We start from the raw sequence: 12503 nt of genomic DNA on the forward strand, positions 1-12503 counted from the left end.
TTAGGAGGATCTTTCTGTTTACAAGTGGGGTCACTGGCGACGGAAAGAGATGACTCCGATCCTGAGAGGGGAGTATCCTCCTCGGACCTGGGCCCACTTACGTCCATGGGCTCGTCTGTTGCCGCCGGCAGTTGACCCCTGGAGGTCGACTGCTTTGGCGGCTCCCCGGGCTTCCTCTGTGGAGCAGAGGTGCGAGGGGGTAGGCCTCGGCCCTTAGGGGCCAAAGGGCCAGGTGGAGCAGGGGAGGTCAGCCCCTGCCCTGAGGTGGATGCTGAGGAGGCAGCATCCACCTTGCGATTCGAAAGCGGTGTCACTGGCACCGCTCCCGAAGACGCCGGAGACCTCGACGGGAGGCGCAGATCGTCCGTAGACGTCTGTGTTCCAGTCGAAACCATTGGCCGCACCGGTCCCCTATGTACGGCCTGGGCATAAGAGCCTTTGGAGACAAAGGCAAAACGCTTTTTTGCATCAATGTAGGAAATGTTTTCTTTAACCTTTAAGGTGAGAATTTCTTTTTCTTGCTTCCATAACGGGCAAGATCGGGAGTATGCTGGATGGTTTCCATTACAGTTAGTGCACTGAGCTTCGTTCTCACACACATCAGCGACGTGCTCCTTACTGGAGCATTTGGCGCAGGTCTCGCTACCTCGACAGCTCCGCGACCCATGGCCGAACCTCTGACACTTAAAGCAGCGCTGAGGGTTCGGCACATAAGGCCGGACACGGCACTGAAGGTAGCCTGCCTTTACATTAGTGGGTAGAGTCGTAGTGTCGAAAGTGAGAATAACATGCTTTGTTTTGCGTTCTATGCCGTCGCGACGGATGGTGATGCGTCGTGCTGCAACCACTCCCTGTCCTGAGAGACCCTCAACTAGCTCTGTATCTGTCAAGTCGAGCAAGTCATCTTCAGAGATGATCCCTTGGACAGTGTTCAACTTTCGATAGGGGGTCACACTGACCTTGTAGTCTGAGACCGCGTTCAGGGCTATAAGTGAGTCACTTTGTTTTTTTGTGTTTACCTCCACAAGGAGGTCGCCTGATGCCATCTTTTTGGCGCTAAAGTTTGCACCGATAACACCTTCAAGCACTTTGGAAACTAAAAAAGGAGAAAGTTTAGCCAGTGGCTTTTCGTCCTCAGAGTGCAGAACAAGAAACTTTGGAAATTTGAAAAGATCAGGGGTCTTAGAGGAAGTGTCAATGACTTCGGTGCGGGTCCTTTTCAGGGCCCGATCAGTTGGTTTAGTTTTGGAACCCATATAAATGGGAAGGAATTTCAGTGCCCGGGTGCACCGCCCACCACGGAGCCCAACGAGGGGGTAGGTAATGTGCCATAGCAAGAAAGGCTTGGCTGACACAATTACTCTACCAGTGCTGCCCGGGCACTATAACCGAGTGTGGATGCAGGAACAGGACCTGTTTCCACTCAAGGTTAGCCCTTGCCGCCTAAGAAGGTGAAAAAGGAAGAAAGAGAGTGCAGAAGAAAAGAGAAAGAGGTGGAAGGAAAAGTGAAAGAAGGAAGAAGAGGGTAGAAGAGGCGACTGACTGAATCATCCTGGTCGGGCCAAGCCAGGACACCCGTCTACGAGAAGCAGGGGTCGAAGCGGTGTATTGCCTCACCCGGGGGGCCCCGAAGGGTCCAAACATACCCCGGGCTCAGCTCAACCACCAGGGTCCCCTTTTCCCCGGACACGGGTACGCCACGCACAGCCAGACGTGGGTGGGCGAACCCACATGGCTCGGGGTTCGTAGTGACGCCACTCACCAAGCACCTACTAAAGTAGGTGCCCCCTGCGTGCGGGTATGGTGGCCCACGTGGCTGGGGTCCGTGGTGACGCTACTCACCAAGCACCTAGCACCTAAGGTGCAGGCGCCCCCTGCGGGGCTCGGGGTCCGTGGAGACGCCACTCTCCAAACACCTCACCATGAAAAATAATTTTCTCATCTGTTTTAAGCTTGCAAACGAACTTTCCAATTTAGGACAAAAGTAATTTCATATCGAATGAGTAATTTTCTCGAAATTACTGACTAAAAGTAATTCATTACATTACTATAATTACTAGCCTAGAGAAGTAACTCATTACATTACTGATTACTCCAACAAGTAATTTAATTACTGTAATTCCATTACAGTAATGTCATTACTGCCATCTCTGCCATGGAATTGGTCTAATGAAACTGCGAAACGGAAGTACTTCGACATTGGCGTACGCGCATGAGTTTATGCCCACTTGTCCCCGGTACAGCAAGTCCGAGCGTTTCACAATTTTGTCACATTCCCAGCATACTTCACCGTTCATGAACTTATTTTAAAACTCCACGCACCGATTGCTTCGTCTCGTCAAACTGCATATTGCGAAAAAGGGTTTCCAAAATGTCCAGAAAAAGCTTTGTTTCTGTTTTTCATCATACTTTCACTGCCGCTGAAAGTTGGCTAAAATCGCCGAGGAGCGTTCAGCCGCGAGCCGGCTTCAAGAGCATTCAATTATTCGCTAAGCGGTCAAAATGTTTTCACATTACACCTGTGGAGAGTGAGTCATACTCGTGTTTAGTTTAGTAACAAACGTGAATGAAAAACAGGAAAACCGCGTTAATTTTAACACTTCGAATATGCCGAGGCAATGGCCAAGGGGGAAGTCCTTTCCACATTTCAGCACACATCGCATGTGGGTTGAAAGCGTTCTCGGAATCACCTTGCCGCTAAAGTAGTTCAGAAACACGCAGACCGCGGCAAGTAGGTCCTAGCGAGTCTTTCAATGAGTTGTTTTCTATGTCAATGACAACAAATGAATGAACAACGAAGCAACAAGATCGAAAGGAAGGAAGCTTTCGCAGTAACTTACCTTGAGCGAGAGTGGCTGGTAGGAGTCGTGCGCGTACTTGATGAGTCCGAGCTGCGCCAGGTTGACGGTGTTCACGTGCTGCGGCAGTTCTTTGTCTGTCAGGTCCAGGCTGTATAGGTACTGGAGGAGCAGCAGAAGCTCCGCGTACGCCACCAGAGCCGGCGAGGAGCGCAAGCACGCCTGCCGGGAGCTGCGTGCGCCCCGTTTGGTTCAAACCACGAAAGGTGACGGACGCCATCTAATTTCCCGTCGACAGGAAGCCTAAATCGTAGTCATTTTATAATAGAATCGGGATTGTGCAGTCATGTTGAAGCCTTCGCTCATCTGCTTCAGAAACACCAAGAAAGCTGTTGAAAAGTTACTTAGAGAACGTTGCGTTGTAGGAACAGAAGACTGCTGTTCGACACCTCAGCAGCACGCCAAGTATATAGAGCACGACGCCACATGAAGAGCACCCGGCGCAGCAAAAGTAATTATGCTTACACTTATAGACATGTTTTGTGGCAGCTGCGCATGGGCGCTGCCATAACCGACCTTCGAGTTATTTGCTTCCTCTTAGTCCTTAACTCCACTTCGTGGAGGCTCGTCAACGCCCACTTTTGTGGCATTTCAGACAAGACTCGTTAGCAATGGCGGCTGTAACCCGGGGTGTGTAAAAAGCGTCTATAGGCCGACACGTGGAGCGGCTCTGTTTACCAACACGGCCGGAAGGGCAAGAGCGGCCCGGCTCTCCGTGTTTTCGCCATTGCGTTGTGTGGCGTGCGCTCGTTGTTGGCGTTGTAGGGAGGCTGCTAGCTTTATTTGTGCGACGTATTTCCTGACAACGTATGTCGTATGCTATGCCAGACTATTTGAGCTCGCTGTATACCCGAGCCTGAACGGCAGCCGTATCGAAACAAACTGTACGTGGACGGCGTTGCCTTGGACGATCTTTACGCCGCAAACAAAGGCCTGCTGGACTTCCGACGGGAAGTTGCTGCCAACGAAGTCGACGGCTCACGTCGTCGTTTATTTAGTTTTTTCGCCAAGCCAGTTCACGGCCGACAGGGTGCAGGCGTACAAGTCCCTCGAGGCCTGCCTTTACTTCGAGTCGGTTTCCGCACTGCAGGCGGGATCGGCAGACTGTGGGTCTGCGGGACTGTATTTACTAATTGATGAAATACACACAGCGTCTTCAAGCGAAGGTATGATATTTTTCCTGTCCTCATATGACTACAAGGAATAACAAGCAGTAACGCTTTGTCAGTTCTGCAGTCTTAGCAGTAACACGTTACAAGTAACGGCGTTAGCAGGAACGCGTTAGTTTTTTCAGTGACGGTAACCCACTCGTTACTTTTTCGACACAGTAGCGGGTAACGTACATACCTTACTATTTCAATAACGTAGTTACGTTACTCGTTACTACTTCCAAAGTCTTAAAAAAATTACACTTCAATTTGTTTCTGTGTTTTTAGGCGTCAAGCCATGTAAATTTCTGAGTTCTCTGCGTTTTTCTTTGCGTTTTTTCTCGTGAGTATTTAGGTGAAGCCGTAAAAAGAGATAAAGTAATTATGTTCAGTTTCTGAGCGAGCATAATGTTTCTAGATATAAGAGCCTATTGATATATGAGCTTATATGAGCTATATACCTGTATCGTCAAACAGTGAAACGTGTTAAATCATAATTTAAAAAAAAAGTAACGCAGAAGTAACGCGCGTTACTTTTTATCGGTAGCGGTAACGCGTTCCTTTTGTTTTTATGTGACGTAGCTCGGTAACACTATTTTTTATTTGCAAGTAACGAGTAACGTTTGGTTACTTCTTTTCGGTAACGCCTACACTGTCCTTCTGTCGCCGATCCCCTTCTGCTTGGTAGCACGGGCGTAGCGAGCCTCCGACGAGCGCTTGGTTTCTGCGCGAGCACCGTGGGAACAAAATCCGGGTGGTCTCGATCATACGACGGTTTCCCTGCACATAAGCAAGTCTCGGGACGAAGATTAAAATAGAAGCCGTACTTGCCTTAAAGAAAGTGCTTGCCACACAAACTGTCGTTCACGCGCGAGGAGACCATTCTTTTCGATCCACGGATATTATCCACCTTCTGCGCTTTACAGAGTTCGCCGGGAACTTGGGGAAACTCACTCCGCTACTTCTTTTTTGTACCTTTCGATGCAATTAACGGCAACACAGCTTCGCGGCATGCTGAAATGCTATGACGCCCATGCGAAGCGTGCGCCATTCTGCCCACACCACCGGTTCCGGCGCGATCGCAGCGCCGCCGCAGCTCCGTGACGTCAAGCCCGCGTGTCGGTCTTTAAACTTTTTAAATGGCATGCCAGAAGAAATGAAAAAGGCGCGTGCTCAGCTTTGATCGGCGGTCAAGTTGCGCGATCGCCCGTGGGGCCATATATCTTTGACTTCATATATCATAGAAAGTGGCCCGCGAGTATAGCATTCATGGGTTACGTGCGTTTTCGAAAGAATTTCAGAAGAAGTGGTGCGAGCTCATTATGAAGATGACTACTGCAAAAGACGGGAGGTCGTCAATGGAGGGAACTTTACGGTTGCGTTGAGCTCAATTGCTAAAGAGTCGCATACAAAGCAGGACATATAACGTGCATGCAGAGCATAGAAAAAAAACAAAAACGCATGCATGTAACACAGAAACAGGATGGAAAAGAAATGTTTCAGATGACGAAAGAACATGCTGAGCTCCGTTGAAGACGGTATGAAATAGATCTATGGAAGGAAGTCAACAGCAAAGTTTTGACGTCGCGTTCGTATGTTTTTCGCAATACACGTTGTATTTCAAACTACGTTCGGAAGGCTATGCGGAGGGCAAGTTCGTCTGCTTCTTGCGCAGGGGGTAGCGGTGACGTCAGAACGCCGAGCCCGGATTGGCTGATCGCGCCCCCCTATCTGAGCGTCGTCTGCTCCTTTACAACGTCGTCTGCTCGCAACGTCGTCTGCGTCTGTCTTACCTTTCCTGCGACTTTCGGAAGCGCAGGTCTTTACGAGCGAGCTCGACTTGGCCTTTCAGAGAGGGCAGACAAACAGCAACAACGGACGATTTATTCTTCGACGTTTCTGCCGGAGTAACTCGAGCGGTACGTTGTTTCTGTCTAACTAGCAGACGCGCATCAAGGAGAGAAGTCAAAGGACTCACCGGCGAGGTGTCCCGAGGCGCCGAGGTTTGTTTGCTAAGAACCGAGAGTGAGGGTGGTTAGTGTCCGCAAGTGCCCTCCCAAAAAGTTTTTCCCTCCTTTCGTGTGCGGCGAGACTCCTCGGCGGGTTGGTGCAGTTAACGTCGTCTGCTTTACGTCTGCTAGTCAAAGCGATGGCTGCTTTACCTTTCCTGCGTCTGTCGGAGATTCACCGCTTTTTCACAGGCGAGAACGCGGCCTTCGAAAAAGATTTGTGTTTGTCCTTTGTCCCTCTCGTTCCCCTTCCCCGGGATTATTTTTGTCAATCTTGTACAGCTCGCTTGCACCTTTGCCTTCAATTGCATTACAACAATAATTACTTCTTGGTGTCAACGAGTCTACGACATAACTTCCGCGATACGTTCGACGGCGCTCGGGTAGCTCGATCGATCTTGCTCGGATTCTCTACCACAGATTAGCACAGGTTTTCAAACTTTTGCCACTTGGGTTTACGCCACAAGTATACATACCCCAATACGCTAACTGACAACAGCCTTTTATTCGAGCGAGAAGGTTGTGACAACAAGCAGCGATCGAGCACTTTTGGGCTATGATGTGCTCACAGTACCGATCGCACAGCCGCAATTGTTTATTTACAGTCACTACATCGGCTGTCATCCGTCTTTAGCTGATTATCTTTGAATAACTCATTAAACGCGAGGTACCATTCACGAAACTTGTGCAGCTAGACGTTTTAACATAGCGATGAACATGGTGTTTGCTTCTTACCTGAGCGAGCGACCTGCCGCGGCATGCTGCTCTTGGGGCGTTGCAGCCACTGCTGTGGAAGGTCCGTATTGGACAGTCCATTTAGAGCCGCGTAAAGTGCGGTAGCCACCCTGTGGCTGCACTTTGCGGCCCCGCGAGGGCACTCACAGTGACTCTCTAAAATGTTACCTTTATCGGAGAGCGTCGTCTTTACCGCGTAGCTACAATTCTTAAACGACGCCTCGACATTCGCAACTAGAGTGAAATCCTTCACCTCAAAAGAAAGGGCGTATCCTTCAAAATATTTCCTTTCGCCTTTTTCGAAGGCCGCGTTCTCGCCGGTGAAAAAGCGGTGAATCTCCGACAGATGCAAAAAAGGTAAAGCAGCCATCGCTTTGACTAGCAGGCGTAAAGCAGACGACGTTAACTGCGCCAACCGCGCCAACCCGCCGACGCCGTTAAAGAGTGAGGAGTCTCGCCGCACATGAACGGTGGGAAAAAGTATTTGGGAGGGAACTTGAGGACACTAACCACCCTCACTCTTGGTTCTTAGGAAACAAACCTCGGCGCCTGGGGACATTTCGCCAGTGAGTCCTTTGACTTCTCTCCTTGATGCGCGTTTGCTAGTTGTTAGGCAAAAGCAACGTACCGCTCGAGTTATTTCGTCTGCCCTCTCTGAAAGGCGAAGTCGAGCTCGCTCGTAAAGACCTGCACTTCCGAAAGTCGCAGGAAAGGTAAGACAGACGCAGACGACGTTACGAGCAGACGACATGCAAAGGAGCAGACGACGCTCAGATAGGGGGTCGCGATCAGCCAATCAGGGCTCGGCGTTCTGATGTCACCGCTACCCCATGCGCAAGAACTTGCCCTCCGCATACGCTTATCAGAGGAAAATGAACACCCAGGAGGTAAGAACCGTATCTAACCTGGGCATCATCCAGAGCACGCAGGACCAGATGAGCAGCACGAACGTGAGCCACGAATGGTAGGTGATGCTCCAGGCCATCATGACTATCAGGGTCAGCATATAACTGCCCCTCGTCAGCAGACGGCATCCCTGCATCAGTGTCGTAAACAATGTCTAGTTACATGTTGCACCTAGCAGTGGCTCTCTTCTCTAGCGTGTGGTCGCTTAGTTCCAGAACAAAGTTCCTGACGTGTATTGCTTTTAGGTGCTAGAGTAACTGCATAGGCTCTGCTCGCAGAGCCAGAGCATCGCGTTCCTTTTCCTTTTGCCGCCAACTCCGTATTGGCGGAGAAGCGGTCATGTACACCGATCTGGATCCGAACTTCGTGCAAGAAAGCCAGGCGCCGAGTTTCGGGCGGCGTTTGCCGCCCGAAACAAACGCCTGCTTGGCGTTTGCGAATTATACATCTTACACTAAAAACGAACTAACTGGAAGGTTCCTTGATTATTCAGCATTATGGGTAGCCACTGAATACAGTATAATCGCGTTGGTTTATAACGCGAGCGATGTTTTAAAACAGTTTTCAAAGTCTGGGAAGAAAGCGACACGGAGGACGATCGCGTAGCTCGCGCATCCGGGGCTCTTGCAGAAGCGACGGTCGCTTCCCGCAGCGCGGCCTTGGATCCAACGTGGCCACCCTGAAAACACCATTGCTGGACTCTGCTCCGAAAAGCGGAGCATGTACCGTTACTCTAGTGTTACTGAGTTTACGGCGTGCTCTGCTGGCCTGCGGACGCAGTAAGCTCGCGATGCGGATCATGAATGAGACACAAGCAATCTCCAGGAGCGTGGGTTTTATGAACGTTTCCGGCATAGACCGGCGCCAGGATACGAGACCAACAACTCGCCTTTGTTCTAGGCGCGAACTGGGAAGACCAACGCGGTTTCAATTTTCTCTCGCGTTTTTTTTTTTTTTTTTTTTTTTCATCACTGCAGGAGGCGCGTGGAGAGAAACCCTAATCCACACTTATAAATATCAAGGTACCATTTGCGAAGAAAACATTCCGTGAACACCATCAAAACCGTTTCATAGGATCGCTTGAGCATAGATTATAAGAGCTATTGGTAAGAAGATCGAACTATAGGGGGCTCTACGTTCAGCTTGTTTTCCCCAAAGTTTCGCGTTTACAACACAAGGCACATGCACTGGATTCTTTGCCTCCTATTTCTAGATTGAGTGCGAGGCAAAGATTGCCCATGACTCGTGCCCAATTTTTTGCTGCGTCCGCGTTCGGCTTCACTGATTGCACATGAGCCACAAACAATTAATCTATGTTGTTGTCCCCATTGGTGTAGTTCTCAATTTAGCCACTGGGGGTGCAACGTTGGATCTGCTTCCCAATTGCTTAGAAATATTATATTAACGTACAGATTGATCTAGAGCAAAATTGCAGGGCCTGCAGCTCCGCCGAGGCCCCCATATTTAGGGCACGCACTTCGAGCACACGCACTCCACGAGTACTACGTCAGCTTTTGGTGCGTACTCGGGTACAAATCTATTCGACGCGAATGCTGCGACAGCACTAGGTGTGAACTCGCAGGTCCAATCACACGCTCGGCGCACGAAGCGACGCCCAAAATATGGCGGCCGCGAGTGTTGCTCGGTGTACCTTGGGAAAAAGGGTCTGTATATACTGTGCCTGCATTAGCCTAATGTAATCATTTCACTAAAGTGTCTGTCATTAGAAATTAGAAATTTTAGGTAAATAGCTTAGGAAACGAAGGCATTAGTGTATATAAATCCTGTAAATATGAACACACATCTTGTTAATTTCCTATATATTGGGACCCTTAATCCCAGATATAACAAAACAACCTTTGTCATTTTAGTTCACTACAAATAATCTGTTTACTTTCCCAGAAACCATAAAAAAAGTCATCATAGTTTTATTGTTAAAACATTCTACCAGCAGTTCTTGAAAGTGAAACTAAACCAACCTTTACAACACGGTCAATAATGCACTTCTTAACCTTAACCCCGCACCATAATATTTGCTGCTAATAACAAAGTCTAAATTTCACTAAATTAAACACCCCTAAAACTCTAGGTCGTAACAAATATTGTACCAACAACTTCTTCATCCTCTTATCCTTCGATTGTTGCTATTTCTCACGTCCCAGCTGGCTCCTCTCTGCGTCGTCAGCAACACGAGGAAACAACAATCCAGGGAAACTTCTTAAAAAAATATATATAAAATATTACATAAAGTAAAAACCCGTTGATCTTCCTTAATGCCTGTTTCCCATCTGAGATTTCGCTGTCTCGCCTGTTATTTTGTTTCAAATTGGCTTCTTTATAAAATTATCACCTATTGGCGGTATTTTGGCCCTATTCGCCTATTTTAATTGGTTTAAACTTGTTATACAGTCTGGTGGTACAAGTAGAGAGACAAATGCTTATTTCTTCTCTTTTTCGCTCTCACTCTAAAAACTGAAACTGTCATTAGAAACTTTCAAGTATCGTGATTCTATCACAGTGCTTGAGGGATTCGTTGCGTTGATTAACAAATAATGAATCCATTCATGTTTACCAGTACACCGGTCAATATTTCTTACACCCCTAATGAAAACGTATTCCATGAGAGAATCGGCACTCCGTTCCCCGATTTTCTTGTCGGCGCCGCCATTTTGGTGCTTAGCGCAGAGCGGGCGCAATGGACCCTTTTCAAAGTCCGTCGAACAACAATGGCAGTCGCAAATGCTTACAAAGCGCGTGATTCGATCTGAGTGCACTCCGACCGCTGACGCGGCGCTCGTTGGCGATTGTTAGGATTCATAACTGCCGCTTGCGTTGCCTTCGCGTGCACTGCATTCGTTTAATCTGCCGTTCCCGGCCGCCTGGTAGACATATCCAGTATGGGTGAAGAAAAAATAATGAAGCATTTCATCCTCAAAATAGTTTTAAAAAAATATGGGAGGCAAATCGAGAATGGTCCCATATATCTATTCTATTGGCGTTGCGTTCTGTGTTTTGTCCCTTGTCCGTATCCCCAGTCTCGGGTTTACAACTATGCTCTATGTGCAAAACTGTGTTTTCGCCCCTACTGAAAGTGACGACATTCAAGATGGAAAAGGGTCTATTCTGTACATGTTTGCAAGCCCGGCCTCACGGCGCCACCATCTTGTTCAGTTGGGGTGCGCTTGGGCGCGGCCATAATCCGATTAAGACGCCTTAGCCAGGGTTCCTAATCTAATTATGACGAGTCCAAGCGCACCCCAATTGAGCAAGATGGCGGCGCCCTGAGGCCGGACTTATAAACATGTATAGTGCCTCTATACCCGAGACCTTGCCTGCAGAATAAGTACGAAGGTAAGGTGGCGGGCACCGCCAGCCGGCAACGTGGCGGCGTTGGTGTTCGGGGCGGCCATCGGCCGCGTGCTGCTGCCAGTCACTTCCACTTCGGAAGGGCCCGAACCTTCGGCGCTGTTCGGCGGCCCGCTCGTGAGAGCCCGACTCCCATGACCACCCTGCGGAAACTATAAGACGAACAATTGCCGTTGCGACACTCAGCAGTGACGAAGTAAAACCGAAGCCTGAAGATCTACACAAACTGTTCGAACCGCGACACTCTGCCCACCCCACGTTCTTACATTTTCAGGCGCTTCCGCCGTAAACAGCCAGCCGAGAAACTCGACAGGAGCCGTCAAGTTGTCTCAACACCACCTATGTTTTAAACATTTCACGTTAACCGCATGCATGCAGTCTAAGTCACGTTGGGACGGAGCGAATCGAGCAGCGCCAAAAGTCGTCCCGGAGCTCGTCGTCTTTCTGCGTGTGCTATTTGGCAGCTATAGACCAACTCGACTCACTGACGTCACGCCACTGAGGTGGCGCTGCTGTCGGTACTCCGCATGAACAGGAGCTTCACTCCTCCCGAATTTGGTTTGTGCGCACGCGCGGTGCCCGCACCTGGGCGAAGCGGGCTTGTTCCATGCCCCTTAGCAGAGCGAAAGCTGGATAAGAGGTCACCTTTTCTCTCCGGCGTTCGCTCACTAGAGGGGAAAGAGGGAGCTTCCGTTTTACTTTTACCATGTCGCCAACTCTATCACTAGCTAGACCAATCAGGCACAGAAAAGGAAAGCGCAGGATCACGGCTCATTCACTGGAAGTAAGTGGTTTAGCCGACGATTACAGACGCACAAAGACAGCGAGCGTCGTGACGATGCACTTTTTGCGCTTCTAGCCCTTTGTTGCATACTTTAAAACTCTCCATGCAAATAATAAAATTTTGCGTTTTCGCAACCATTGGTATTGAGCTGAAACCCAGTATTTTTTTTTGTCTTAGCTTTCAGGAATGTAGTTTATTTATTACAGAACGTCCACTACAGTGGACAGCATGCACTGGGCGTACAGATCCCTTTCGTCCCATGACCATAACTTTGGCTTTTCCTTTTGAACTCGACGTCTTTTTCTTGTAGACGGAGCTTGGGTTTTCGTTCTCGCGATCCTCATCATCACTTTCATCACTTTGACTGGTGTCTTCGAAGCTATCATCACACCTGCCTTGATCATCCTCTATGGCATAATCGATGTAATCATCCTCGCTCTCTAAGATATCATCACTTCCTGACGGCAGAACGTCTTTAATTAGGACATTGATTCCAATGATACTTAGTTTTGTAACAAAAAACATGTTTCTCTATGTTGAAAAGGTCGTATGATGCTACAGTGAAACAACGTTTTGTACTGTCGGGACCAAATCAACACCAATTATCGTGCCCCGAAACAATGCAGAAGATAACTATAGCGCTTTAACACTAACGTCATCACCGGATCATGTCACTTTTTTGTAATAACACAACTAT

The 12503-nt window shown here is 48.8% G+C and overlaps 1 protein-coding gene across 1 annotated transcript in view; it reads right to left on the reverse strand.

Moving 5' to 3' along the window:
* Positions 1–10970: 10970 nt before the first annotated feature.
* The window catches only part of LOC121835786 (piezo-type mechanosensitive ion channel component 1-like), a 57980-nt gene continuing 56447 nt past the window's right edge, over positions 10971–12503 (reverse strand). Inside the window, exon 10 of the mRNA XM_042290283.1 lies at positions 10971–11174. Coding sequence (XP_042146217.1) covers positions 10971–11174 — 204 coding nt within the window. The remainder of the gene's footprint in view (positions 11175–12503) is intronic.

This window comes from Ixodes scapularis, unplaced genomic scaffold (assembly GCF_016920785.2).
Source record: "Ixodes scapularis isolate PalLabHiFi unplaced genomic scaffold, ASM1692078v2 PGA_scaffold1__304_contigs__length_218370807, whole genome shotgun sequence".
Classification (NCBI taxonomy): domain Eukaryota; kingdom Metazoa; phylum Arthropoda; class Arachnida; order Ixodida; family Ixodidae; genus Ixodes; species Ixodes scapularis.